At 47.6% G+C, this 25,163-nt stretch overlaps 5 protein-coding genes and 3 long non-coding RNA genes across 14 annotated transcripts in view; 4 read left to right on the top strand and 4 right to left on the bottom strand.

Annotated features, from left to right (window-relative positions):
* Positions 1 to 113: 113 nt before the first annotated feature.
* Positions 114 to 11,192, top strand: per1b (period circadian clock 1b). Its single transcript, XM_088383540.1, has 20 exons — positions 114 to 296; positions 3,270 to 3,906; positions 3,990 to 4,243; positions 4,658 to 4,779; positions 4,845 to 5,046; positions 5,128 to 5,322; positions 5,735 to 5,813; positions 5,919 to 6,025; positions 6,099 to 6,252; positions 6,330 to 6,603; positions 6,684 to 6,792; positions 7,181 to 7,343; positions 7,425 to 7,537; positions 7,613 to 7,759; positions 7,843 to 8,217; positions 8,287 to 9,071; positions 9,206 to 9,392; positions 9,502 to 9,706; positions 9,787 to 9,937; positions 10,185 to 11,192. Exons 2-20 carry the CDS (start codon positions 3,545 to 3,547, stop codon positions 10,464 to 10,466), a joined length of 4,266 nt encoding a protein of 1,421 aa, XP_088239666.1. The 5' UTR covers positions 114 to 296; positions 3,270 to 3,544; the 3' UTR covers positions 10,467 to 11,192.
* LOC148403376 (uncharacterized) lies at positions 1,447 to 12,254 on the bottom strand. 2 transcript variants are annotated; one of them, XR_015860043.1, is made up of 4 exons: positions 10,113 to 12,254; positions 9,453 to 9,653; positions 9,199 to 9,366; positions 1,447 to 2,430 (listed from the first exon to the last, which is right to left on the bottom strand). It is a non-coding gene; the product is annotated as an uncharacterized LOC148403376 (long non-coding RNA). The 2 variants fall into 2 exon arrangements; XR_015860042.1 differs by lacking the exon at positions 10,113 to 12,254 and having other exon boundaries at positions 9,453 to 10,096.
* Positions 11,621 to 15,925, top strand: pcolceb (procollagen C-endopeptidase enhancer b). The gene is made up of 9 exons (XM_088383638.1): positions 11,621 to 11,821; positions 12,852 to 12,960; positions 13,043 to 13,301; positions 13,391 to 13,515; positions 13,887 to 14,023; positions 14,097 to 14,782; positions 14,854 to 14,934; positions 15,008 to 15,178; positions 15,427 to 15,925. The coding sequence occupies exons 1-9, from the start codon at positions 11,736 to 11,738 to the stop codon at positions 15,555 to 15,557; spliced, it is 1,785 nt and encodes a 594-aa protein (XP_088239764.1). The 5' UTR covers positions 11,621 to 11,735; the 3' UTR covers positions 15,558 to 15,925.
* Positions 15,818 to 18,174, bottom strand: LOC148403378 (transmembrane protein 272). Of its 2 annotated transcripts, none has more exons than XM_088383684.1 (5): positions 18,023 to 18,174; positions 17,381 to 17,458; positions 17,257 to 17,307; positions 16,970 to 17,176; positions 15,818 to 16,699 (listed from the first exon to the last, which is right to left on the bottom strand). In XM_088383684.1, the coding sequence occupies exons 2-5, from the start codon at positions 17,442 to 17,444 to the stop codon at positions 16,491 to 16,493; spliced, it is 531 nt and encodes a 176-aa protein (XP_088239810.1). In that variant the 5' UTR covers positions 17,445 to 17,458; positions 18,023 to 18,174; the 3' UTR covers positions 15,818 to 16,490. The 2 variants fall into 2 exon arrangements, with proteins under 2 accessions (XP_088239810.1, XP_088239818.1); XM_088383692.1 differs by having other exon boundaries at positions 17,381 to 17,532; positions 18,023 to 18,152.
* On the top strand, positions 17,868 to 20,973 carry LOC148403379 (uncharacterized). The gene is made up of 3 exons (XR_015860057.1): positions 17,868 to 18,167; positions 19,923 to 20,008; positions 20,499 to 20,973. It is a non-coding gene; the product is annotated as an uncharacterized LOC148403379 (long non-coding RNA).
* On the bottom strand, positions 18,318 to 24,567 carry LOC148403380 (calpain-5). 3 transcript variants are annotated; one of them, XM_088383629.1, is made up of 14 exons: positions 24,411 to 24,567; positions 22,798 to 22,926; positions 22,132 to 22,297; positions 21,934 to 22,065; positions 21,636 to 21,847; positions 21,363 to 21,555; positions 21,111 to 21,286; positions 20,946 to 21,023; positions 20,484 to 20,802; positions 20,285 to 20,407; positions 19,947 to 20,143; positions 19,695 to 19,813; positions 19,083 to 19,219; positions 18,318 to 19,009 (listed from the first exon to the last, which is right to left on the bottom strand). In XM_088383629.1, the coding sequence occupies exons 3-14, from the start codon at positions 22,294 to 22,296 to the stop codon at positions 18,839 to 18,841; spliced, it is 2,022 nt and encodes a 673-aa protein (XP_088239755.1). In that variant the 5' UTR covers position 22,297; positions 22,798 to 22,926; positions 24,411 to 24,567; the 3' UTR covers positions 18,318 to 18,838. The 3 variants fall into 3 exon arrangements, with proteins under 3 accessions (XP_088239755.1, XP_088239746.1, XP_088239738.1); XM_088383620.1 differs by having other exon boundaries at positions 22,685 to 22,926; XM_088383612.1 differs by adding an exon at positions 23,072 to 23,364 and having other exon boundaries at positions 22,132 to 22,926.
* Positions 24,100 to 25,163, top strand: part of cnpy4 (canopy FGF signaling regulator 4) — a 2,019-nt gene continuing 955 nt past the window's right edge. The window contains exons 1-4 of one of the 2 annotated variants that reach the window (XM_088383666.1): positions 24,100 to 24,268; positions 24,395 to 24,521; positions 24,669 to 24,765; positions 24,845 to 24,967. In XM_088383666.1, the coding sequence (XP_088239792.1) occupies positions 24,160 to 24,268; positions 24,395 to 24,521; positions 24,669 to 24,765; positions 24,845 to 24,967 (456 nt within the window). In that variant the 5' untranslated portion in view covers positions 24,100 to 24,159. The remainder of the gene's footprint in view (positions 24,269 to 24,394; positions 24,522 to 24,668; positions 24,766 to 24,844; positions 24,968 to 25,163) is intronic. The other variant, XM_088383674.1, reaches the window with a different exon arrangement.
* The window catches only part of LOC148403382 (uncharacterized), a 16,074-nt gene continuing 15,703 nt past the window's right edge, over positions 24,793 to 25,163 (bottom strand). For both annotated transcript variants that reach the window (XR_015860054.1, XR_015860056.1), the window contains exon 3: positions 24,793 to 24,936. This is a non-coding gene — a long non-coding RNA (uncharacterized LOC148403382). The remainder of the gene's footprint in view (positions 24,937 to 25,163) is intronic.

The following is a 25,163-nucleotide window of genomic DNA, read 5'->3' on the forward strand; positions in this document are numbered from 1 at the left end:
CCCCTCACGTCCAATGGAACGCGCTCGGGCGCTGTTATGGGCGTGGCCTAGGTTGTCTTGACGTCCAATGAGAGCGTCCGACTCGCTTCCCCATGTTTCCTCACGTGTGTTCGTGTGCGTACTGTTCTATCTGGGGGCTGGGGCGAGTAGGAATTGCAAAATGTTGAGTGAGAAGACATTGCTTACAAACATTCAGTCGGTGCGATCGAGGATGATTGAAACGTTGTCAATTTTTCTGGATACCCCAAAATGGAATATTAGCTCGCCTGATACATTTTCAACGGGAATTTAAAAAGGTACGTTGCCGACTGTTGAGTCCGGGTCTTCGGTCTGTCTTAGCGCTAGCATGTTAACGCAATAGCAGTGTAATAATCAGGATAATAACATATAGCGCAAAATAGCGTACCAAAACCTGTAGCTACAATATATAGTAATCATTTAATAATTATTTATTCCAGTAACGCAGTTTTTTTTTTCTAGCGAGTGCTTTAATCAAATGCTTAAGATTGAATTTAGGGTGTCAGCAAAATGTGAGTTTTGGTCTTAACGCGTTTTATTTTGCGTGCACGTCGATTATCAACAGCCTGTCTTTAATTTGTTTGGTTACTAGTGACTAAGATGATAACAGTTTTGTATATCCCCACGCCACATTAACACGTACATTCTGATTTCTTGATAATTACAGGCAAATAAACTAGGTCGTGATTGAATCACGTCAATTTACTAAAAGACATTCTTCTCCGATGTTTTGTATTTTGAGATTGGCATGCGCTGATGGACTTTTTGCAAGGTGGTGGGTGTGTTGGTAAAAAAAAAAAAACACGTTACTGTTTCTGATAGCGTTCATCTATTGGTAGACTCTGCAAGCATGCAAGCCAATCAAATGATGTGGCCTGGACGAGCGTTTAAAGTACTGTACATCTTGTATCCAAGCTGCACAAAGTGCACTTGCAAAAAAAAAAGATGGCTTTTATTTGTGCATTTTGTATCATGTGCATCCCAATATCGATTGTAGCTTTGCACAAAATATTTTTTGTTATATTTTGTGTTTTTCATCTGGCTTCAGTCTTCAAACTGAATCTTTAAATCTCCCTATACGAAACTCAAAATGTAGGTTTTGTATCATACAATATGATTATGGTGGTGCGCATCTTGTGCAAAGCTGTCAACGCTGACCTGGGATCAGTTGGAATACCGGCCAAATCTAGGCGAGGGGGCGGAGTTTCGGCCAGCCAGTAACAGGCAGGCGACTCACCGGCGCGTTCTCCGATTGGTCCGATTGGCTAGCCAATCAGTACCCGGCGAGCCACTGTGGAAACCACTGCCGAGTACACGTGCCTGATGTACGCGGCTCTTAAAGACTTGGTGTTTCGGTTTAGACATTGGAAAATGTCATAAAATGGACATGAAAACACCCTTGTTGGAGCAACTTGATTTAAAATGCAATCGTTTTTTTAGCACGGTATATTTGGTGGGCATGCTCACATCACATGTAGGCGCACGATGCTGAGCCTAGACTCCACCCACATTCAGCTTTTGTACACTGCAACGGGGAAGTGTGTCACGTCAAGTGTCAGGCTGTGGTCCCGCATGTGCCCGTGTTCCATCGTCATTACACTCAGTCAGACAGTTTCTTATCACTTTTTAAACTGCACAGAGAACATGTCAGAAAGGTCAATATATTTTGAGCGATGCCTACTCACGTATCAAACATACTGGGGAATAAAAGATTGACCTACAAGAATCGATTCAAATCTGGAGTTGACCCAAAACATGCTTGCCAATTCAAAGTGAACAAAAAAAGTGCTGTACGGTGACTCACTTCTCAACAAACAGTTTGGTGAATAGTAACTTATTAAAAAAAAAATGAGGCTTCTTGTTACTTGTCACACCCAGTTGAAGTCTACTATTAAAATAAACATAAAAAAGAGAACACAATGTGCATTTAAAACAACCACATAGCCTCCAATGCCTGAATGCTAAGCAACAATGGCTAACAATTAGTATTTTTGCATATTGTCTTTATCCCCTGCAAAGAATTATTAATATCGCTACTGAGGGGTTTTGACTTAAATTGTTTTTTTAAAAAAAGTATATTTGTATCTGCGCACATACCAGAAGGAATGACAAAAAATGTTCAGCTCTTACTGGAACGTATCAATGACATTCCCGGCGTGGCCACGGAACAAACTCAACTCATATCCCAAGTCTGCTTCCATATTTTGAGAATAAGACATTCACAGGTTATACGGTGCATATCCGGTCAATAATTTGGGTGGGCGGCTGTTATGGCCTTTAGGATTCTAGCCTCACCGTCTTTCTTTTGATCCGCCGCTGTGTGTGTCCGGACCAAAGCCCATGGAAGTCCGCATGGATGAAAGCCGGCCTTGACACCCACTCGCACGGCCTGCTTGCATATTTCTCGTCCAACTGTGAAGCACACATTTTGTCATGTGGGAGTGTTGTCATTCTCCTAACCAAGCTAAGCGCTCATTTCACAATGGAAAAGAAACAATCACAGCAAACACGTTCATAATTAATTTATGTAGTGTCTAGATGACTTATGACCACAAAAAGTTATTTATAATAAGTCAGATTGTTTATTGCTATACAAGATTCAATTATTGCTTGTATTTGTTCCAAAAAATGTCAAGAGGACCTTGTAAGAATTAATCGCATAATAAATCGTAATATTGAGGAAGGTCGGAATTTTTTTAAAAAAAGTTATTGTTGTCCTGCGTCACCTGTGTTGAACCGCGACTGGTTGTTGTTCATGACCAAATTCTGCATCTAAAATTGAATTGTCGTGTCATGCAATTATATCAATTAGAAAGTAGTGACGTCCCGGAGCTTGTCTTCTTTGCGTCTGTAGGGTTTAAGAGATTACGGGGCGTCTCCCTCACTGAAGGAATAAATAGCCGGAGACTTTTACTTGCGTAGGTGATGTCCACTTATACACCCGATGCAGCAAACCTCTGTTTATTAGAACACTTACAGATTATCCATTCCAGATTGTCCTCTAGGTCAAAAGCGACTAAGCTCTGACGACTGGCAAATGTTCTTTTTAATTTAAGACACCAACGTATGTTCTACCCGTTCTATAATGAGACACCAGCATAAATTTGGAAATAAGAACAGGCTTTTGATTTTCAAAGGCCTTTTCTCCGACGTTAATCTGGGCGGCGTAAACATGATGATAAATAAGATCGTTGAGTGACAATGCTGCGGAGGATATCAAGTCCTCACTTTATTTTTCTCTGTCTTCTTAGGTGGCCATCCAATTGCCTGGAAACACATCTCAGGACCAGATAGACATCCAACTGAGCATCTCAACTGTCGGAGTGGCGTTTTGTTCAGAAGCTCTTTTTTGCAAGATGATGGGATCTCAGACCGTGACTTTCTCTTCTCATCTGATTACATAACGCAGCCATCAGCTATGATTCACTTGTACGTACATAGTAGTCCCACCTAAGTAGACGCTGCATTGAGCTCATTCCTCGGCTACCGCTTCAAACGAGAGGTGCAAGCCTCATCCTAGTCTAGTATGAGTTATGACATCACTCAGTCAGCGGCCAGCAACAACGCTCGTGGGCGAGGGACAAGGGTTGCAGACAAAGACAATGACCAGGAGACGGAGTCCGAGCAGCTAAACGCCGCAAAAAACGCCGGTGACGATGTTTCCGACCTGGCGCAGGGAAACAGGGCCGGGGGCGGGTCGTCCCCCAGCGAAGCATCCGGCGATCAGAGGGAGCCCAACTCTGACGACATGGACGGCGGTCTCTCCAGCGGGAACGACTCCGGCGAAAGGGACACGGGTTCCCGCGGGCGCCAGTCCACACGCAGCTCGCACAGCTCGTCCAACGGCAAGGACTCGGGCATGATGGAAACCACTGAGAGCCAAAAGAGGTAAGCTCGCAACTCGGCGAACTCTCGGCCGGAGAACGGGAGGGGAAATCCGCCGTCTTTTCAACAACCGCTGCTCTTTCCAGCTCCAACTCGCAGAGCCTGTCGCCTCCGAGCGGCTCGCTAGCCTACAGCCTGCTGTCCACCAGCTCCGAGCACGACCCGCCCTCCACGTCCGGCTGCAGCAGCAATCAGTCGGCCAGGGTCCAAAGCCAGAAGGAACTCATGAAGGCCATCAAGGAGCTGAAGCTCCGCTTGCCATCCGAGCGCAACTCCAAGGGCCACTCCAGCACTCTGAATGCTCTTAAATACGCCCTGCAGTGTGTCAGACAAGTCCGAGGTAAGATCTAGTTTTACCTTCATTCAACAGATCAATTCATCGAAAGTGAAGTCAACCTATGAGGCAAATTTAATTGTCACACTCAATATTCACACATATACACTTTCAGGCCTGGAGAGTGTAATCTGGATTTTCTGGCAAACTCCTGCTGGGCCGGGCTGCAACATATGATGTCAGTGTCTCGGCCAGCTACTCCAGCCCATCCGTTAGTTTCTTCCAATAGTTCCTTCAGGCCTGGAGGTCTCTTTTGAAATCAGTAACAAATAAAACGTCCGCAACACTTGTTATCCGGCTATCGCCTTGCCGTACAAATGTACGAGCCACACCGAAACTGCAGGGCCGACAATAATCGACAAAGAGAACCAAAATCTGTGAATCTCGTTGCTGATGCACTTCCTGCTGTGTTATCTCCAGCCAACAAGGAGTACTATCACCAATGGAGTGTGGAAGAGTGCCACGGTTGTAGCCTGGACTTGTCTGCCTTCACAATCGAGGAGTTGGACAACATCACTTCGGAATACACACTAAAGAACACGGTAAGTTCACACGGAAAGCATCAGTCCAGGAGAACATTTTTAAATGGCTCTGTTTCTTCTCCCAGGATACCTTCTCAATGGCCGTGTCCTTCCTGTCCGGGAAGGTGGTCTACGTGTCACCCCAGGGATCGTCGGTGCTACGCTGCAAGCCAGAGCGTCTCCAGGGCACCATGTTTTCCGAACTTTTGGCTCCGCAGGACGTCAGCACTTTCTATAGTGGCACGGCGCCTTGCCGTCTACCCCTTTGGGCCTCCTGCATGGGATCAGGTGAGTTCCCGTCCCAGCAAGTCCGGAAAGACTTCATTGGGCCGTGCGATAACGTTGGACCGTCCGCTTGCCTCCCCTCAGCCTCGCCCGCTATGGACTGCACTCAGGAGAAGTCCATGTTCTGCAGAATCAGCGCCAACCGGATGCAGGGCGGCGAGATGCGCTACTATCCCTTCCGCCTGACTCCCTATCAGCTCACCATCCGAGATTCGGATACTTCCGAGCCGCAGCCCTGTTGCCTGCTCATTGCGGAGAGGGTCCACTCTGGATACGAAGGTACTATTAACTTTATAATTCTCAAACAGGTTGATTTTTTTTTTATATTATTTCCAACAACACAAATTCTGACTCCATGGATTATGAGCACATGCTAAGCGATAAGTCAACCCTTTTTTTTTTTTTTTCCTGACGGTTGTGAGGCATGACTAACGAATCTCACGCTAAGCCAGCCTTCACGGTGCCAGAACGATAAAAAAGGTTCTCATCTCAGACATGTGATGACTTCACATGTTTTCCTCACACGCTTAGCAGAGAGGCGACAACACAGAACACATCTCACGTATTCGAGAAATGCTCATTAATTGGATACATGGCGTAACCGAGCCTCGGATGCAACGTGATGGGAGACATGTGAGCGCTCGGCTTGTGTCTAAACATGCCCCTCTTTCCTGGCATCTTCTCCCATCAGCACCTCGGATCCCTACAGACAAGAGGATCTTCACCACCAGTCACACCCCCAGTTGCCTCTTCCAGGAAGTCGACGAGAGGTCAGTTTCCTCACCTTGGGTGACGCAGTTACGGCTGTTTCACCTTCTGCCGCTTCGTCTGCTGCGATCTGCCTTCCTGACATTTTCATTTTGTTCCACGTGCAGGGCGGTACCGTTGTTGGGATATCTGCCGCAGGATTTGGTAGGAACCCCGACCTTGCTTTACATCCACCCCGAAGACAGACCCACGATGGTGGCCATACATGAGAAGAGTAAGCTTGTTTGAATATGATCAGAAAATCCTAGTGGGCGTGGTCACCCTCACTGATTTTCGTCTCCCTGCAGTTTTTCAGTTTGCCGGCCAGCCGTTTGAGTATGCGCCGTTGAGGATGTGCGCCCGCAACGGGGAATACCTAACCATCAACACCAGCTGGTCATCTTTTGTCAACCCTTGGAGCCGCAAGGTGGCCTTCATCGTAGGGCGCCACAAAGTCAGAACGTAAGCCACCGCCCTGTTAGACCGACTAAAAGTGAAAGCGCCAGAGGGTGAACATACCGTTTTTCTCCCGTCGCCAGGAGCCCGCTGAACGAGGACGTGTTCGCCGCGCAGGGCTGCGAGGGCCGCACCTCCACGCCCGATATAGTGCAGCTCAGCGAGAAGATCCACCGTCTGCTGGTGCAGCCGGTGCACAGCGCCGGGTCTCAGGGTTATAGCTCGCTGGGTTCCAGCGGGTCCCGGGGCTCGCGGCACTCGCAGCCGCAGCATCTCGGCGCCTCGGCCGCCTCCTCCAGCGACAGCAACGGGCCCGCCATGGACGACGGCGCGGCCGCGGTCGTGTTGCGTAAGCCTGTGAGTTTCAAGACTTGGGCGTCAACTGACAATTTCGTCGTATTCCCAACGAGTTAATTGTGGTCGTTTGGTTGTTCTAGATGACCTTTCAGCAGATCTGCAAAGACGTTCACATGGTCAAGACAAACGGGCAGCAGGTTTTCATCGAGTCTCGAAACAGGCCGGCCCCTCGAGCAAATCCCAACACAGGTGATGTTCAAAAAATATGTAAAATATGGTCTGTTAGATTTAATGCTCGCTATGCTAATGATAATTAGCAGGAGGCTACCTTCTCAGTTGAACTATTTAATATATGCCAGAAAGATCCATACACAGCTATGGAGCCTTCTCTGCGAGTTTGCGGAAGAAGGTCCAACCCCCCCACCTCCAAGGTCCCGACTCTTATACCACTTTGCCTAGCCTATTTGATAACGTGCGACCTTGCAGTCTTAACTTCGATCAACTTCTACGTATGGTGCAAAGAGTGTCATAGAGAAGGGAAAGCCAGTGAAAGCAGAAGATAGCATAGCTCAAGCTACCTAGCTAATCACATGTGCTAAAAAGGCCTATTCTGAACTTGTGCTTTTGTCTACTTTAGTTGCCACGAGCAGTCCGAGAGCCATCAACAGTGAACCCGTTCGAGGTCTCATCGCTGACATGACCGAACCACTGAAAGATTTCCTGCCTGCTCCGCTGGTACAGAAAGAGTCCCCGCCGGGATATTCCTACCAACAGATCAACTGTCTCGACAGTATCATCAGGTAAGAATAGCTCTTGCAATCATTCTCGGCCCCGTTATTTGACTTGCGGTACCTACTGACCTCTTTGACCACGTCCTCCAGGTACCTGGAGAGCTGTAACATTCCTAATACGGTCAAAAGGAAGTGCGGCTCCTACTCGGGCACATCAGCTTCCGATGAAGACAAGCAGCAGGACGCCGGCGGGAACGTCAAAGGTTGGTGTTGATTTCATTCCTTCCGCCGCCTGTTCATCTGTGCAACGTATCATATTTGCCACTCGCTCCCTCCAGGTGCGTCGGTTGGCCGGGTCGGCGAACCCCCTCCGCTGCCCCCGTTGACGTTAGCCATGAAGGCGGAGAGCGTGGCCTCCGTCACGTCCCAGTGTAGCTTCAGTAGCACCATCGTGCACGTGGGAGATAAGAAGCCGCCGGAATCAGGTTGGAAAAGTCACCGATTAGTTTTCAAAAGACACCCAGCCAAGCGTCATGTTTGTAAACATTATTTTTTGTTTGTTCGACAGACATTGTGATGGAGGAGGCCCCGAGCACTCCAACACACGCGGCTCCTAACATCTCCAGTGGGCCAGCTACCATCTCCATTCCTCTTCCTCCACCTCCTCCTCCTCCACCCCCTCCTCCCCCAATGGCTATGCCCCCTCAAGCTGCGCCGCCAACTCAGCCGGAGAGGGACAGCCGGCCCGCCGGGGGCGGCGCAGCATTGGCAGGTGGGGGCGGCCGTCTGGGTCTGACAAAAGAGGTGCTGTCGGCGCACACGCAGCAGGAGGAGCAGGCCTTCCTCGACCGATTCAAAGACCTCAGCAAGCTGCGCGTTTTCGATCAGACCACATCTTCGACCGTGCGCTGCCAAGCGCCCGCCGCCAATCCTCTGGCGCGAGGTACGTTCTTAACTTCTCGGGCGGGCTGGATTTAAACTTAACTGATCCTCTTCATGATGTGTCTCTTAGGAGTGCGTTGTTCTCGGGACTACCCGGCCGCGGGAGGCGGCTCCAGTCACAGACGTGGCCGTGGCGGAAAGAGGCCCAGGCACCAGGAATCATCTGAGCAGCAAAGCTCTCTGGGGCTCACGGGGATACACCAAGATCCCAGAAGCAGAGCGGCAGCCGGGCCCCTCAACATCGGAGCCCCCGCAAACTCCTCCTCCTGGCCGTCTGTTTGCTCTCAGCCCAGTATTCCCGCTGCTCCGTTTGCACCCGGCATGGTTCCGATCTACCCGGTCTACCCACCGTTCTCTCAGCCCTTAACCGCACCAGATGCGTCACGTTTCCCCCCTGCCCAGATGGTGCCCCCCATGATGGCCTTGGTTCTTCCCAACTACATGTTCCCCCAAATGGGGGCACCCATTTCTCAGCAAGGCGCCCCGCCCTTGCAGTTTTTCAATCAAAACTATAACTACCCCAGCACCGCTCAAGCCCCGGTTCCGGCCCCCGCAGCAGTTTGCAACCTCGTGTCCGTACCTGGCACGGGCGCGGCGTCTCGTAGCAGCACTCCCCAGTCCTACACGCAGACCCCGGCCGATCGCGAGAGTGCAGACTCCCCCCTCTTCCAGTCCCGATGCTCCTCCCCCCTCAATTTGCTGCAGCTGGAGGAGTCATCAAGCAACCGGTTAGAGGCCGCCACCGTACTGGCGGCTTCTCAGCAAACCACGCCCACCGTGCAGGGTGGCACGGGCGGTGTGCAGAGCTCAGCCAATCAGAGGAGCTCCGATGACAACGCCAAGGAGAATGAGAACGTAAGTACAGTGTTTTTTGGTTTTTTTTGGGTGTCTGTCGTAGAAATATGCGGTTGATAGTGATAATATGAGATATCATTACAACCCTGGAACATGTTCCTCATCATGAATGTTCATGTTTGTTTACCTCATAGGGGGAAACCAATGAATCCAACAACGACGCCATGTCGACTTCCAGCGATTTGCTGGATCTGCTATTGCAGGAAGACTCTCGCTCGGGAACAGGATCCGCCGCCTCTGGATCCGGATCATCTGGCACCAGGTCCTCAGGTTCTGGCTCCGGCTCCAACGGATGCTGCTCCTCCGGCACCAGTGGCACCAGTTAGTAGAGAATCATTACTAATGCTGAATTATCATTAGAGTACAGTCACATTATTTTACCTAAAAATGTTGATGTCACATTGACATTTCCTTCTCGGTGTCCATCCAGGTAGCAGCCAGGGCAGCCACACCAGCAAATATTTCGGCAGCATCGACTCGTTAGAGAACGACCACTCCCGCAAGCAGCCAGCAGGGGGCGGCGGCGGTGACGGTGGCGAGGAACAGTTCATCAAATGTGTCCTGCAGGACCCCATTTGGCTCCTGATGGCCAACAAAGACGACAAGGTCATGATGACCTACCAGCTGCCCATCAGGTAAGAGCATCAGGCAAAAGGATCGCTTTGGCCGCGTGATGGTGTGTGACTTACGATCGTCTCGCGCCATTGTATAACAGGGACATGGACGCAGTGCTACGAGAGGATCGCGAAGCGCTGAGGGGCATGCAGAAACACCAGCCCCGTTTCACGGAAGATCAGAAGAGGGAATTGAGTCAGGTGCACCCGTGGGTGCGCACAGGACGCCTCCCCAGAGCCATCAACATCTCCGTAAGTACAGTACGCTAACACAAACCCAACTTCAAGTCGGTAGGATATCCATAACACTCATTTGCCGACACCCACGTCACTCACCATGCCAAGCCCCGCCTTTTAAACCCACACACTCAAAGTCATAGTTATTAAAACGTGAGGATGTCTTAACCACGGAATGACTTCAACTTACTTGAAATTAAGCGGTGACGCAAAGTTGGAGACAGGCGCATATAACCCAGACGCGTTCCTTTGCTCCCCTCAGGGCTGCGCCGGCTGCAAGTCCCCGACATTGGTCCCCCACGCCACCCCCTTCGACGTGGAGATCCACGAGATGGAGCTCTGCAGCGTGCTTAAGACACAAAAGGAGGTCAAGAAAAACTCATTAGAGGCGCCCGAGGAGAAGGAGGACGACGAGGAGGAAGATGAGGGGGACGAGGAGGAAGGCAAAAACTGCCAAGCGCTGACCGCAGATAAACACAGAGCGACGCCGGAGGGGGCGGAAGAGGACAACGCTCTGCCGCCACAGTCTGACATGAGTCACTAAATCAGCGGCTAAAGATGGCACAACTTTTTAGAACTTTTTAATGTGCGCTTTCCTGATGCACACATACAATGACATCATCATGAGACGTTGGAGCACTCAGGGTTTCAGACTCGCCGTCTCAACTAATTCCCGACTGACATTTATGTTGACGTGTGAGACCTTCTGGAATCCGCCTTCCTCTTTCGTGGGTCATATTTATTGAAGTAGGAAGACGCATCACGAAAAAAAAAAAAAAGCACCTGTCACGTATGATAGATGTGCTTCACCAACATTCTGTGTGATGTTCACCTCTGACGTCCAGCTATGAATGTTGCGGGATCCGGCTTCTCTATTAATCACGTTGTCGGCTTGTGTAAATAAATAAAAAAAAAACGCAAAATGTACAGTACAGTGAAAGACGGGCTGACTTTATTTTGTTAAAATGTGTATATTTTTATATGTTCACCCACTGAGAATTGAGAGCGGACGACGGACCCGAGCTTGTGCCATGTATAAAAAGTTTATTAAAGAGGGCCTTGCTCGGGGGTGCAGTAAAGAGAGACAGCACGAGTGCGGTGAAGTCCTAAAAAAAAAAAATCCCATTTACATATTCCCTTTTGTCCCTCTCTGTGACGCTATTGTGGTCAAGTGATAATCTGCTTCATGGCCGTCGCTGCTGTCAATCGCTTTCAAATTTGGGTGAAATTCTTTGTACAAAAAAAGACAATAAAACAACTTCAAATGTAATTCTGTGTTTCCCCTGTTTTGTCCATTTCTAGTAAAATTATCTGCATGTTTTGGCATAGACACAAGGAAGTGTCCGGCGCAAGCTAGCTATTCAGCGGTGGTTTCTCGCCACAGCTTAAAAAAGACAAAAGGAATGGCCGTGTTTGGACTAACTAAACAGACCAAATCCACAGTTTGTGTGGATTTCTTTTACGATAAAAACAACACGATACAGGAAAGCTGTGAGCGAACAAATTTAGCCCGATTTTCTTTCAAACAGATTTCGTAGCCCCTTCAAGACATGTGGCTCAACTGGAGTGGAAGCAAATGAAAGGCTTGAGTGTGGAGCACTGTCGTGGAGTAATAAACACACACACCCAACAGTGGCACTCTGTCCAACACACACACACATGTGAAGAAAACCCATACGCAGCATCACTGTACATGAATGAACCTCCAATCATGACTTCCTCCTTTCCTCTCCACCCTCTACCCCGCTTGTCCCTCCTTCCTTCTCCTCGCCGCCGCCACCGTCGCCTCTCTAAATCTCAGAGGGCAAGCTAGATGGAGGTCGGGGTGTGGATGGTGTGTGTGCTTTTCACGTTGGCGCTAAGATGGACGGAAGCGCAAAGTCAGACCAACTACACCAGGTGAGTTGTTGTCCTAGTTTCTAAACTGGAGAGAGTTGAGAGTGTTGTTTTTGCCATATTTGTATATGTGGCAGCCTGGCTTTCAAACACACTAGTGTGCAGGTCAACAGTTATACGTGTGTGTGTGTGTGTGTGCGTGTGTGTGCGCGCCCCAGAAATTGCAGGCTGCAGCTTAGAGACGATGTGGTTGACTTGTCAGAAATGCAATCCACGTGTGATGCTTTTCCCACATTGCACTTTTGCAATCTGTTAGGTTTTCATAATGATTTATTTCAAAAAACAACGTGTCAAAATGTCTTTAGTAATATTTAAGAATTAAAGCTTAGCGTCAGGTAACTGGTGGATTTTTTAAATTATTTTTATATTGGATATTTTTATAAATGACAACAGATGATAAAATCCATATTGCGCAAGCATTTATAGGTCAAATTTTAAAAATAAATATATAATGAAAATAAATTAAAAACCTAATAAAAATACATTAAAAAAGCTAATAAAAATGAATAAAAAAACAAAAAAAGTAAAGGCATTTTTTTTTTATATCAGTGGTCAAAAATATATCTAAACCATCTTGAATCAAATTTTTTTGTTGACCAGTGTTTTTCGTAAAGGTCAAAAGCTTCATCAAAGGTCAGATATGAAGTCAAGTCCCTGCTGGACGTTGTATATGAAGCACCTGGAATATTGTCTTCTACACTGTGTGACAGGGTTCCAAATGCCTGTGGCATGTAAGGGAGGGACACCACTGGCTAAATGTGGCTTTACTGTACTGCAGCTCACACAAAACTACAAACTGAACAAAAACAAAACCGAGAGTCTTTCAGAGTCTGCATTCGAGTTGCTCAATTAATGAATCCCTCTTCCCAAAGTAGTTGCGATGATCGGCTACGAAAACAGACACGCACTGTGCCGCTGTGGTTTCCAAGCCCGCACGAAAACGTTAGCAGGCGGCGCGGCTCATTAAACTTAGCATTTGAAGTCGCCCTGCGTTTGATGGTGGCCTCGTATATGCTTCTCTACCTTCCATCAGGCCCGTCTTCAAGTGCGGTGGGCATCTGGTCGTCGATTCGGGAATTGTGGCCAGCGAAGGCTTCCCCAGTCCTTACAAAGCTAACAGTAAATGCACCTGGTACATCACCGTGAGTCACACGTCTTTCTTCGCTAACGGATATTAGCAAGCATTCAGGAACGGACGTGATGTTATTCTTAATTTCCTTCAAGGTTCCAGAAGGTCACGTGGTGATGCTGTCCTTCCGCTTATTCGACATGGAGGCCGAGCCTACTTGTCGCTACGACTATTTGGACGTCTACAACGGCCACACGCGCTTGGTACAGAAACTGGGCCGCTTCTGCGGGACTTTCCGGCCCGGAGCGCTCATTTCCACCTCCAACACCATGATGCTGGATATGGTGTCGGACGAAGCCACGGGAGGGAGGGGCTTTCTGGCCTACTTCCGGGCGGGGAAGCCACATGTGGAAGGTGTGGTGGCATTTTTGTGGCGCTTGTAAATATATTTAGATGACTATATGGGCAAATTTTGGTGTGGTTTCGCCCCGTTGCTTCCACAGAGAATCAATTCTGCGGCGGGCGGTTGACCAAAGCCCAGGGATCCATCCAGACGCCCAACTGGCCCAACTCCAACTACCCAGCGGGCATCAGCTGCTCCTGGTACATCTCGGTCGAGCCGAGCAACGTGAGCAGACTTGACAATTCAATTCTTTTCGATTCATTTGTTTAGATCCCAAAAAAAACCTCTCAACTAAAGATTCGAGTTAGGGAGCTCCTTATATAAGTTTCCAAAATCTTGGCAACTGGAAGAGGCAGGAACATACCTCCAAAAGAAGGCTCCCTCTCCAGTAGCAGTTCTCGCTCCAATGAAAGAGTTCCTTATGAGCGCACTTGTGCGTGCCAATAGATTGAAGAATTAGGAAACCGGGCCGAGAGCGGGGGTAAATGGCATCCTCTGTATTGCGGAGGTGGGATTCAGGAAACACACCTCGGCTGCCCGCTTATTATTTATTTCATGTCACAGTTTGCGTTGGCCTGTCGCCGCTTCTTCTCCAGGTGATCGAGCTGAAGTTCGAGAAGCTGGACCTGGAACCGGACACGTACTGTCGCTATGACTACGTGGCTCTGTTCAACGGGGGAGAGAGAGACGATTCCAGGAGAATTGGCAAGTTCTGTGGCGACAGGGTACCGGGGTGAGTCGGAGTTAAAATGATTTAGCCGGGAGATCTTACGGTAGCTGTTGACCTGACAGCGTGTCTTTCGTAGGGGTATCGTGACCAATGGGAATCAGCTCCTTGTCCAGTTTGTCTCCGACCTGAGCGTGACCTCAGATGGCTTCATGGCCTACTATAACAGCGTGCCCCGGGGTTCTCGGGCTCCCACCGCCGGGGGAGACTTCATCCATCGATCCGAGATCCCCACCACAACGCGGCAACCGTCTGTAAAGCCAAAGAAGCCCGTCAAAGCGACGGCCAAACCCGTCAAACCCACAAGCAAACCCGTCAAAACCACACCCAAACCCGTCAAAACCACACCCAAACCCATCAAAACCACACCCAAACCTAAACCTAAAGCCACCCCGAAACCAGCCAAAAAACCAGTCGTGAAGATCCCGATAAAGCCTCCGGCGCGTAAACCGACGGCCAAACCCAAAACAGCTAAACCCACCCCCAAAGCGCCAGTGAAAAAGCCACCACCCAAAACAAAGCCTTCACCCAAACCAAAAGTCATTAAAGTTGACAAACCGACACGCAAGCCCGCACCAAAGACCAAACCCACTCCCAAAGCAGCAATCAAACCAGTGAAACCCACCCCTAAAACTAAACCCATCGTCAAACCTACGCCCAAACCTAAAGTGACGCCCAAGCCTAAAGTGACGCCCAAACCTAAAGTGACGCCCAAACCTAAAGTGAGCAAGGTGGTTCCAAAGAAGCCGGCAGTAAACAAGAAACGTGAGTCACCCTATCGTCTCCTTTGACTCGTTTTTTGACCATTGCTTTATTTTCGTGTATCTCTGCCATAGCTTTGCCACTGAACCCCCTGTGCACCAAAGCCTGCAAGAAACCAGGAACTCTCCTGACCAGCTTCTGCCCCAACGACTTCGGTAAGCCACAACCGGCCCCTTCCAGGCTTGGTCGCTTCTACCCTAATACATACTACGTCCTTTCCCCTTCTAGTGGTTACAGGAAAAATTACAGATGTGATCGCTGGTCCGAGAGGTTCCGCCACGGTGGAAGTGTCTATCATCAAAACCTATAAGGCAGGAAAACTGAAGATCAACAAAGCAGGACCGGCCGCCACTGTCAAACTCACCTCGACATGCAAGAGATGTCCGGGCCTGAACAAAGGTATGACGAAAAGACGGTTGAACGGCGACGAAGCCTTCCAAATAAGAAGGATTTTATTTCTTACAAGAAATGTCAGAACATGATTCGATTTAATCAATCTGGGCGATTTTCGCTAACGGCTCACACAACCCGCAATTTCATCAGTCCACGCTGCTTTTGGTCAATCTTGAACAACAAATAGAATCTGTTCTCTTTTTCCTTTCATAGAGAAACAATTTCAATAATTTTAGTTTCATGTTTGTCCCCAGGTCAAAACTACGTGCTGATGGGAAAAGTAGATCCCCAGGGAAAAGGACTCCTGACCCCGTCCAGCTTCACCCTCTTCTACAGGTCGGTGCACGACAAAGCTCTCGACCTCCTGGCGGCCAAAGGCTGCTGACGTCTGACATCACAGCCAAGTCAGCCAATCAGGAGGGAGAGGGGGCGGGGCACCACAAACAAGAATATATTGTAATACCCACTAAGATTCCTTCTGCTCTACATTAGCAGAATAATGTTATGTAATTTATGTTTAAAAAAAAAAAAAGGTGTGATGCTGTTGTCCGGGATAAAGGGGCAATTAAGTGCTTAATTTTGATTTGAACAAATTCCTCCACAAAGCAACATGAAATTCCGGAATCATTTCCTGTACACGGTCAATTCACCATTCAGTGCATCTTTTATTTAACAAAAACATGGTGACATAACCTCCGATGTCATACTTGAAGATTGTCATAGTTTAAATGCTAATTAAATTGTCCTCGTTTAAAGCTGTACAAGACTTCCTGATTTAAGATGTAAACAACAACCTCACAGGATTGTTTCGCTTGGACAGACTTTGCAGCAATGTGACAAGAGGAAGAAGCCTAGTTTGAAGAAAAAAAAAAAAAAACAAAAAACATGACTGCTATCTCACAAATGTGGACGACACCAAAAAATTGACATTTTGCAAATTTAACTAAACGAGCCCAATTTGGATGTGTTTTGTTGCTAGCAGTTTAAACATTAGCTAAAGTCGCTGTAATTTCAAATAAAAAATTGACAGTTTCTTAAAAAACCTGAATGATTTAAAAAATAATAAAATTAGGTAGCTCCATATATGAAAACACAATCAAATTTTTGACCTGTTACTTCATTTTAGCAACGACTACTTGACATTGCAGCCAAATGTTCCTTATTCAGGAAAAATAGAATCAAAATTTAAAATTACGAGTGGTGTCATCTGTAATCAGTTCATACCGCCAACAATGTCATGATACTGTCAAGGCTCAGCGGCCTTGGCGGCAGGCCGCTCGTCCGCCGCTACACGGTCGGGCGAAACCTCAGCGGGCTTCTAAATGTAATCATCGGGGTCGGCCTGGCCGACCAAATATGCGCACACCAGCGCGAGGAAGCCGAGTGCCACGATGACACCCACCAGGATGTAGAGTACCGTCATAGTCCAGAAGGCGAACTGGTAGAGTCTTTTCTCGCAGTAGGGCTCATGCATTGTGATGTTCTTGTAGTAGTTGGGCTTGTATATGGAGTAGATCCACACGTTACCTAGAAGAAAGTATGCAAAGTTTTAGTAATCCGTGCATTTTTCCCCCCTTAACATTTTAATATGATTATTTTTTTCAAGGAGTATTTTCTTAACTCATTCACTGCCAGCACAGTTAAAATACATATTTGACGTCTATAGTCGTCAATGGGAGTGAATGACTTAACAAATCTGTACTCCAATAAATATCGGATTTATTAGGTACTCATGGGAAAGTCTCAAAGTAGCAAGCGCCGTTTTGCCGCCAAGTGCTAAAAAGTTCCGCTACTCACCGGCGATGAACCAGATGACGAGGAACACGGCCAACAGAACTTTCCAACCCAGGCAGAGTCGGTAAAGCGGGTTCGGAGGACCGTCTTTGGGCTGCTGGGTGCCGGGCAGGTAAACCGATATCACCAGCAGCATGAAGAAGACGCCCATCACAATCAGGTAAACGGGAATGTTGCGTTGGCGGGGGCAGTCGTCCAGGTGCTCTGCCCCTGATGTCACCGAGTTACGTCAAACTTACTGACTTGTACAGTTAACTCGAAGGTTACTCGAGGGTACTAGTGTCACTCACCCACTGCGATCATAGCAATCGGGAGGATGCACAAGAGCACCTTGAGAAGCACTGAGGGGAGCAGAAAGGAGAACATCAGGATTGTCTCCTTCCTCAAGTTGGCCGCTTTTAAGGAGTCTCTCACCTATCACGGCTGTTGACGGTTGTGGGATTTTACCGATGACGTGCACGAGGACACTGTCGGACATGATGACGGTCGGAGCTAAAGGTGAGGAGAGGAATTGGGAATTCAATCCAATTTCTCGTGGTCGGTCTTCATTTCTTGCTGTTTCTGAGCTGTGTAGTGACGCAACACAAACGGCATCTCCAGCAGTCTTTGTGTTTTGTTAGCATTGTCTTGAAATATGCCAGCTATTTTAGTTCGTTTTTAAATATTCATATTATCACAGTTGCGGGAAGTTGCCATACAAGTTAGAGGTTAGCGTGATCCGAACATGGAAGCAGTTGGACCACATTCCCAGCCGAGCCAGTTTAACCAAAAGTACAGGTACACAACATTCACCTCACACACACTACATTTACATTTCAGCAAGTAGCTATGGCAACAAGAACTTTTGTGCTGTTTGATAAAGACATTGAAGGAATTTTTTTTTTGGGGGGGGGGGGGGTGAGCAACGTAAAAGCAATGCAAAACACTTATCAGAAGCAAAACAACACAACCAAAAGTTTTTTGCACCACACCCTACTTTGACACAAACGCATGCAACATACAACAAGCGCCATTTTTACATCCTACATGTCCACGCAAGTTGCTCTTTCCTCTTACCCGAACCGGCGCGGACGACCTCCTGCAGGGTTAAACGTGGGGAGTTCTCCGCTTCCTTAAATCACTGTCACACCGTTTGCACGCGGCAAGTTTGTGGTCGGATCTCAGCTGATGACGTCACCGAGGGAGGTTCCTCCGCTGTCAGGTGAGCTAAGTTTTATAAGTTTTATTAGTTGTATTGTTTTTTAAATAGCCCAACATGAGAAAAATACTTTTAATCTTTAAAGTCATCTAATAATGCTGGCATTCACGATAGTACACTGTAAAATAAAATGGCATCTATTTAACGGTAATAAAAAAAAATTATTGCGCGAGAAAAAAAAATGTCTTTGAGAAATATGTTAGATATAAAATATCCAGCCGGATTTCCCCCAAATTTTGTTAGAGATAAAGGAAAAAGTGTAAATAAATAATGTGTAAATTGAAAAGAACAGTTGAGTAAGTGGAGTGTACCTTTTCATTAGACAACTGTGATGAATTGACAATGCTGGCAACAAAAGTGAGCACACCCCAAACTGAAAATATTTAAATAAAGACTAATTAGCCACTAGTCTCTCTGGCGGTTTCATTTTCCATGACAAAAAATCTTAGATGGAGTCGCTTTTTCTATCAAATGACAGGAACGTAGAAACGCACTCGATGAAGAAACAATAATATCTGAGAAATGACATGGAAAGAAAACAAAACTTTGGATAGCAAATGTACAGCAGTTGCAAGCATTTGGCATCGTCCCTATTTTGGTAGATTCAAATAAAAACGCTCCAGGGGATGGCGCGGTTCTTGTTACCGCATCAACCTGACGAGCCGGCGAGGCGGCTACAAGTCCGTCAGGCAGACGCTCGATGACGTCTCCACATAGACGCGGCCTCCTGAACCCGAACGGCCTCCTCGTAGCTCCATCGCGTGGTCCCGACTCTGGTCGGTCAGCGTCGTGTGGAGTCGGGCATGGCCCAAAATGGAGTCCCACAGGAGGCCTCTGCTCCAAATCTGCACACAACACACTGTCCTTCAAATAAACGCACCCGAGGCAAATGTTGATCATAACTGGAAGACGGCAAACCTCGACTGAGATGTGTGCATCGGGGTATCTCCTGTAAAAGATGGCTCTCAGGTGGAATTCTGGATTTCCTTTGGCTTTAAACACCTGAGACCGAACGGTGGCGCTCTCACAACGAATGATGGCGTAAACATCGGGAGCTGTTGATCAAAGCGCCACATTTACGGGTATCACTTCAACCAAAATGGCAGAGCCTGTGTTGCTTCAACGTTGTTCCCTTTTTGTGCTAACATTAAGCTAGCATAGAGCAGCGGTGTCAAACTCATTTTTTTCACGGGCCGCATTGTAGTCATAGATTCTTTCGGAGGGCCGTTATGACCGTCAACCCAAATAAATGTATGAGCACCTCATATTAGTAAGAACTGGTCAAATATGTCAAAAAAATGATATTAAAAGTGAAGACGATTAGCAATTCTAGTAATGACACACGAATTTGATGCACAATTTGTCTTCGCGGGCCACATAAAATGATTTGGCGGGCCGGATCTGGCCCCCGGGCCTTGAGTTTGACACGATGGCATATAGAGCATTGAAAAAGGTTGAAGCCTCTAGTTAAGTCACTTAAGTCATTATCGCCATACAAGAAAAAAAAAATGGCCGAATGACAGCACATACCTATCTGTTTGGGAGGGCAGAGTCCTGTCGCCCTCTGTAGGTGGACTGTGGTCACAACAGTGGGTTGAGGTAAAAAGCACTGAAGTAAAGGTGGTGATGGCAGGTCGTTCTTCAGTTCCCTAGTGGACAAAAGGAAGATCAATTACCAGTTCAAACAGCCACAAAACTTTTCCCTACATATGACTTGCACAAATGTTCCTCCCTCCCATCTTTACCAAATACCAAAAGGTAAAGGTACGCAAGATGCCGGACCTGAGGTGAAGATGTGAATGCGAGAAGAGCCGCACGAGGAAGTGTCCGCTGGCTCCTGGCAGGTAGGTAGTGGGCAGCACCACGTAGGAGCCCGGCGCCAGCGTGGCCTTTAGCGTGATGCTGCGAGAGTCCATGTAGACGGAGCTGGCCGCTTGCTCCACCACCCGCTGCACTCGGCTGCAGCGGTTCTCCTCCACCTGAAGGTCAAACCAGGCGGGGTGCAGAGTTCAAGGTTTCACCATTTAATCGATAGCCAGAAATGCTATGAGGGTAGAGTGAGTAAATAAATAAATATATAAATAATATTAAAAATAAACAAAGGCTGTTGGTGAGCTCACCTTGAGCACCTCAAAACCAATGGGCAGGTTGTCTCCTCCGCCGTCCTTCCTTCGTATCCTCTGGTCCTCCTGCTGCAGACACATGAGCACCTCCTCCTCGTGGCCACGTATCTCAAACATGAACTGCGAAAGAAAATCGAGGGAGACGCTCGCGTTCAAGCTTGTTCCCTCCCGCATGAAAGATTCAGAGTTGCTTTACTTGTGGATTGTGCAGGAAGGTGTCCTTATGGTTGATACATCCTCCGCATCGGCTCCTCTTGTCCATCTGCGCCTCCCGGCCTCCGTTCTCCTCCTCCTCCTCACCGTCTCCATTTCTTCCTTCCTCAACCGGATCCTCCTTTCTCCGGCTCAGCACGCAAACGGCCGACGGAGGCCTACTGGGGCATGATGGCGCCGGGGCCCACTCTCCGTAGCAACGCACCTCCCTCCAGTGGAAGCTGGGCCAGAGGAAAGACCTCTCCACCAGGCGGCACACCACCACGTCCGTGAAGTAGCCACAAAAGTCCTCAAAGTCCATCCTGGAGGAAGGACAGGATCCACGTTCACAGCGAGCAAAACGTCACTCGGAATTTTTGTTTCCGAGTAAAATAGAGCATCAAGATCAGTTAGTTTCTCGAACCTGCAATACATTTAAATGTTTATGATGTAAATAGATAACTACCAGAACTCGCCAACATCTCGAACGACAAGTCCCATCTTCTCTCTCTCTGCACGGCTCATCTGCTGCCACTCCTGTGACCTGCACAAGGGTTTAAAAAAAAAATCACAATCATACGATTTGACCAGAAAATTGTAAAGAGCAGCGGAGGTTTTAGTGGCCCCTCACCGCTGACTCCAGGCACCTGTCCAGTCGGTAGTGCCCCACGGGTTCCGCATGCGCACCAAGAACAATCTCGAAGTCCCGCTTCCCTTCCACACCTTCCTCACCGCCGTCACCCCGTAAGCGTGTCCCCTCACCAGCCCGCAGTCCATCACTGACTCCACCGTCTCGCCTTCAGAGGGCTGGCAATGTCACCAAAACGAAAAAGTCCTTTTATGGCAAGTTACCAATGATAGTTGCGGCTTGTTTATCAATTACCCGAATGGAGCATGTGACGAGGGCTTTGTGTTCGTGGGCCTTGGCCAGCGTCTGAAAGAGAGACTTCCTTTGGTCGGCGTGCAGGCTGAGGGTCTCGCGTTTCAGGCTGAGAGGCTCCGAAACCCCCCCGGTGAAGTCGATCAAAGCCTCGGCCGTGTTTCCTCCCTCCAAGGCCTCGTAGCATCCATTTAGCCTGCGAGAACATCGGCCATGACAAATCCGCGTCAACTTATGCGATATCAGCTTCTTCGTGGAGGTCGGAGAGTGACCAACTTGGCATAGGCCTTCTCCAGCAGGGCGCTCCAAAACTCTCTGGGCGTGGCCGAGCGACAGAAGAGCAGAACCCCGTCGCTGCTGACTGGCAGGCGGTCGTCCACCACCACGTCCAACCAGCGACCGAAGCGCCAGAAGCGAAAATGGAAGATCCCTGCGTACAAATCTGGACGCTTGGGGTTCCATTCTTGGTGCATGTGGTCGGGGATGACCTTGGCGGGACGAGTGGAAACAATCAGATTGGAGCCGCCAGTAGATTAAAAATCTATATTCGAATGATGTTTCTAGATGGAAGTACTTTTTTCCACAAGGTGGGCTCGGACGCCAGACAGGAAATGGCGGCCACCATCCAGCAGTTCCCCAAACTTCCTTGGTGCAGATCACGCGTGCTGATGCCGTCAACAAACAGACGTGGGTCCTTGCAGATCTCCTGGGATGGAAAGATGCGGCAATGAGCCAAAACCCGTCCAGCGTCACGAAGCCACACCGTCCTCACCCGCGGCCTCTTCCAGGTCAGCCCTGGCGGCGGCGCCCTTTTGTAGAAGAGCGCCTGGGCGGCGGCGGGGAACTCGGGGTCCTTGAACAGGGCGCCGCGTCGGAGGCACGCCCGCCGGAGCTTGTGGAAGCTCTGATCTTGGAAGTCACTCACTCGCTCTGTCATACTTTGCAGTGGAGGAATCCACACAACAAATGTTAGTTCTTCTACTTCTTCTTCGACTCAGTAAGACGCTTCATTTTTCATAGAGTTGCCCGCATCGTGATGTTTGCATGTGTTGCCCCATCGTTTGTGTTCCAACATCCATTGCTTCGAAAACCACAACGTTAACTTTTAGCATTAGCATTTCAATGGCATTTTCCATTATATGTTAGCATTAAGCTGGAAGGCTATTCTTAAGGCGCAGCTGTTAGCTTGTTTTAAATTCACATATTTCTCTTTGTTCTATGTTTAGCTCCACAGTCAACTTCAAGTGGGAGAGGCATTTAACACCTTGAAAGCATCCGAAGTTTCTTCACTCAGATCTCTCTGATCCAAATAAGCCAACTTTTACCTTCTCCACTTCCTCAGATGGCCTAATTCATCCTCCACTTTTCCTCTCGTGATTCAGTCTTCCTAAGCCCGGTTCTTTTTCCAGGATTCATCCCCACGTGTCCAGCTTTGTACCTGGATGACAGATGTGCCGGCCGGGTGCACGCCGCTTCCAGGATGAAGGTGTGAGAGACAGTGTGACCGTCTTTATCTATATGGCAAGGAAGCTCAGGGTGGTGGTGACTGCAGTGTAACTCTATCCATCTGCGCAAATACACACACACACACAATAGACAGTCGAAACGCAAGGTGACATAACACACCGTTGATCACAACAGCGACACGCTACAATTACACAAGAAACACTTGAGTTTCAGATATTCAAGATGAACACTTTAACCTCACTCACCTGTTTGTGGACGCTTAGGCTGCATGACTTTTCCAAGGGACAGTCCGTCTTTGTGTGTTTGTGTGTGTGTGTTTGTGTGTGTATCACTTACTGCTGCTTCTGCTGTTCTAATTTAAGTCTTGTTTTCCACCCAAAGTCAGCCCATTTTCAACTCACATAAGAGCTGACATGAATATTGTGCAGAATATCTTCTACTGTGTTATTTTTTTTTTTTTGCTGGTTTTCTTTGCATGTTCCAAACGACTCCCTGGGTATCATTTTTCCATCCAGTGTGTATGTGTGTGTGTTGCCCCCTGACACATGAGAAAGAGAAGCCGTGTCACTTTTAACTGCTTCACTGCCAAATATACAGCCAAATAGCTGTGTAACGCAATACTAGAAACCTGCACCAAAAGTCAATATGACTGAATGTTTCTTAAAATAAAATGAAACAAAACAACGCAAAATAAAATAAAATTGAAAAAAATAAAATAAAAGTACTTACTGTTGAGTGTGAATATGTCTATACTATGTGTTTTGTAATTGGCTGGTAACCAGTCCAGATCATTAATATAACAACCCAAAATAACTACAATTAATACCTGTAGGAGGTCAGTTATGACATAATTATTGGAAATTATTCTAAGAATATAGTTTCAACTCCAAACAGCAACACTTGCTCTGTTTTTGCTTTGTTTTATTGTTTTTACTTGCATGTAGCACTTTGAGATTCCTCCGAATGTAAAGGGCGTTACAAATATAATTTATTATTATTATTATTATTATTATTATTATTATCATTATTATTATTATATTTTAAGTGCACTCATAAAACTGACAAAATAACATTTTCAAAAGATTGAAGTTTGGTGGAGCAAGCACGTTCATTGTTATAGCAAATAATTCACAAATTTCAACTATTTTTGTTTTATGAAAACACGATGTCATTTTTAATTGCAAGAAAACGTGAACAATAGATGGCGATAAAGCGCCATCACGGTGCCGTTTACAGAAGCAAGAAGAAGAAATCCGGCCGAATTTACGCGCATGCGCAGTTTCACCTTCGGTGCCGATGTGGCTCTGGGAGAAATAGTCCAGTCCACCAGGGGATGCCAACAACGAAGATGAAATTTGTCACTGTTGCAGCCTTTTATTTGCTTTTTTTCTTCGCTTTTATTCGAGCAGACGACGACACCAGACTACCGAACAAATGTGAAGGTGAGAAGTTGCAGAATTTTTTAGTTAGCGACCGCTAAGTAGCGGTATTAAACCCCTAAATCCTCCATAAACGTCACACTAGAAGTCAATAAGTTGTTATAACAAAGTTTGTTTGCGGTGCTCCAGTGTGTAAACTGCTCACCGTGGAGCTCCAGGAAGCCCTGCGGGGAAGCGGCCGCTCCAAGGAAGTGCTGGAGGTGGGAGAAGTGCTGGACACAGGCAAGAGAAGAAAAACCATCAAGTACAACACATCGTACGTCCAATATTGCGCTTCGAAATCTGGACAGCATGATGAAGACATCACAATAAGCCCCTTTTGGTGGCTTCATCATTATCATCATGAAAATGTAGCAGTCATGAAACATTAGTTTAAATGTGTTTCCCGAATGGATCTTTCCAGGGAGACCCGTCTGATGGAGGCCATCGACAACATATGTGAGCGCATCCTCCAGTATAGCGTTCACGCAGAGCGGCCGGGCAGCCTACGCTACTCAAAGGTTACCATAAAATTCACTTACTTGGAACCCTGATTTCTACGTGCTCATCTCCCCAAGACGCCTTTCTCATGTGCTGCAGGGTTCCAGCCAGACCATGAGCACACTGAAGAACCTGGTCCACAAAGGTGTGAAAGTTGAATTGGGCCTGCCGTACGAGCTGTGGGACGAGCCCTCCGTGGAGGTGACGGATATGAAGAAACAGGTAGGAAAATACACATTAGGTGCCCAAAATGGATTCTAATAATTTATTACAAATCAAATTAATACAGCAGGAATGTCCCAAAAAATGTGTCAAAGTGTATTTTGACATTTCACCCCCCCGCCACTAAAATTTTTTTTTTGCTAGTACAGTGGAGCCTCGGTTTTCGACCACAATCCGTTCCAGAAGGCTGTTCGAG

This window comes from Syngnathus floridae, chromosome 1, assembly GCF_059516105.1.
Source record: "Syngnathus floridae isolate MCC-2025c chromosome 1, RoL_Sflo_1.0, whole genome shotgun sequence".
Classification (NCBI taxonomy): Eukaryota; Metazoa; Chordata; class Actinopteri; order Syngnathiformes; family Syngnathidae; genus Syngnathus; species Syngnathus floridae.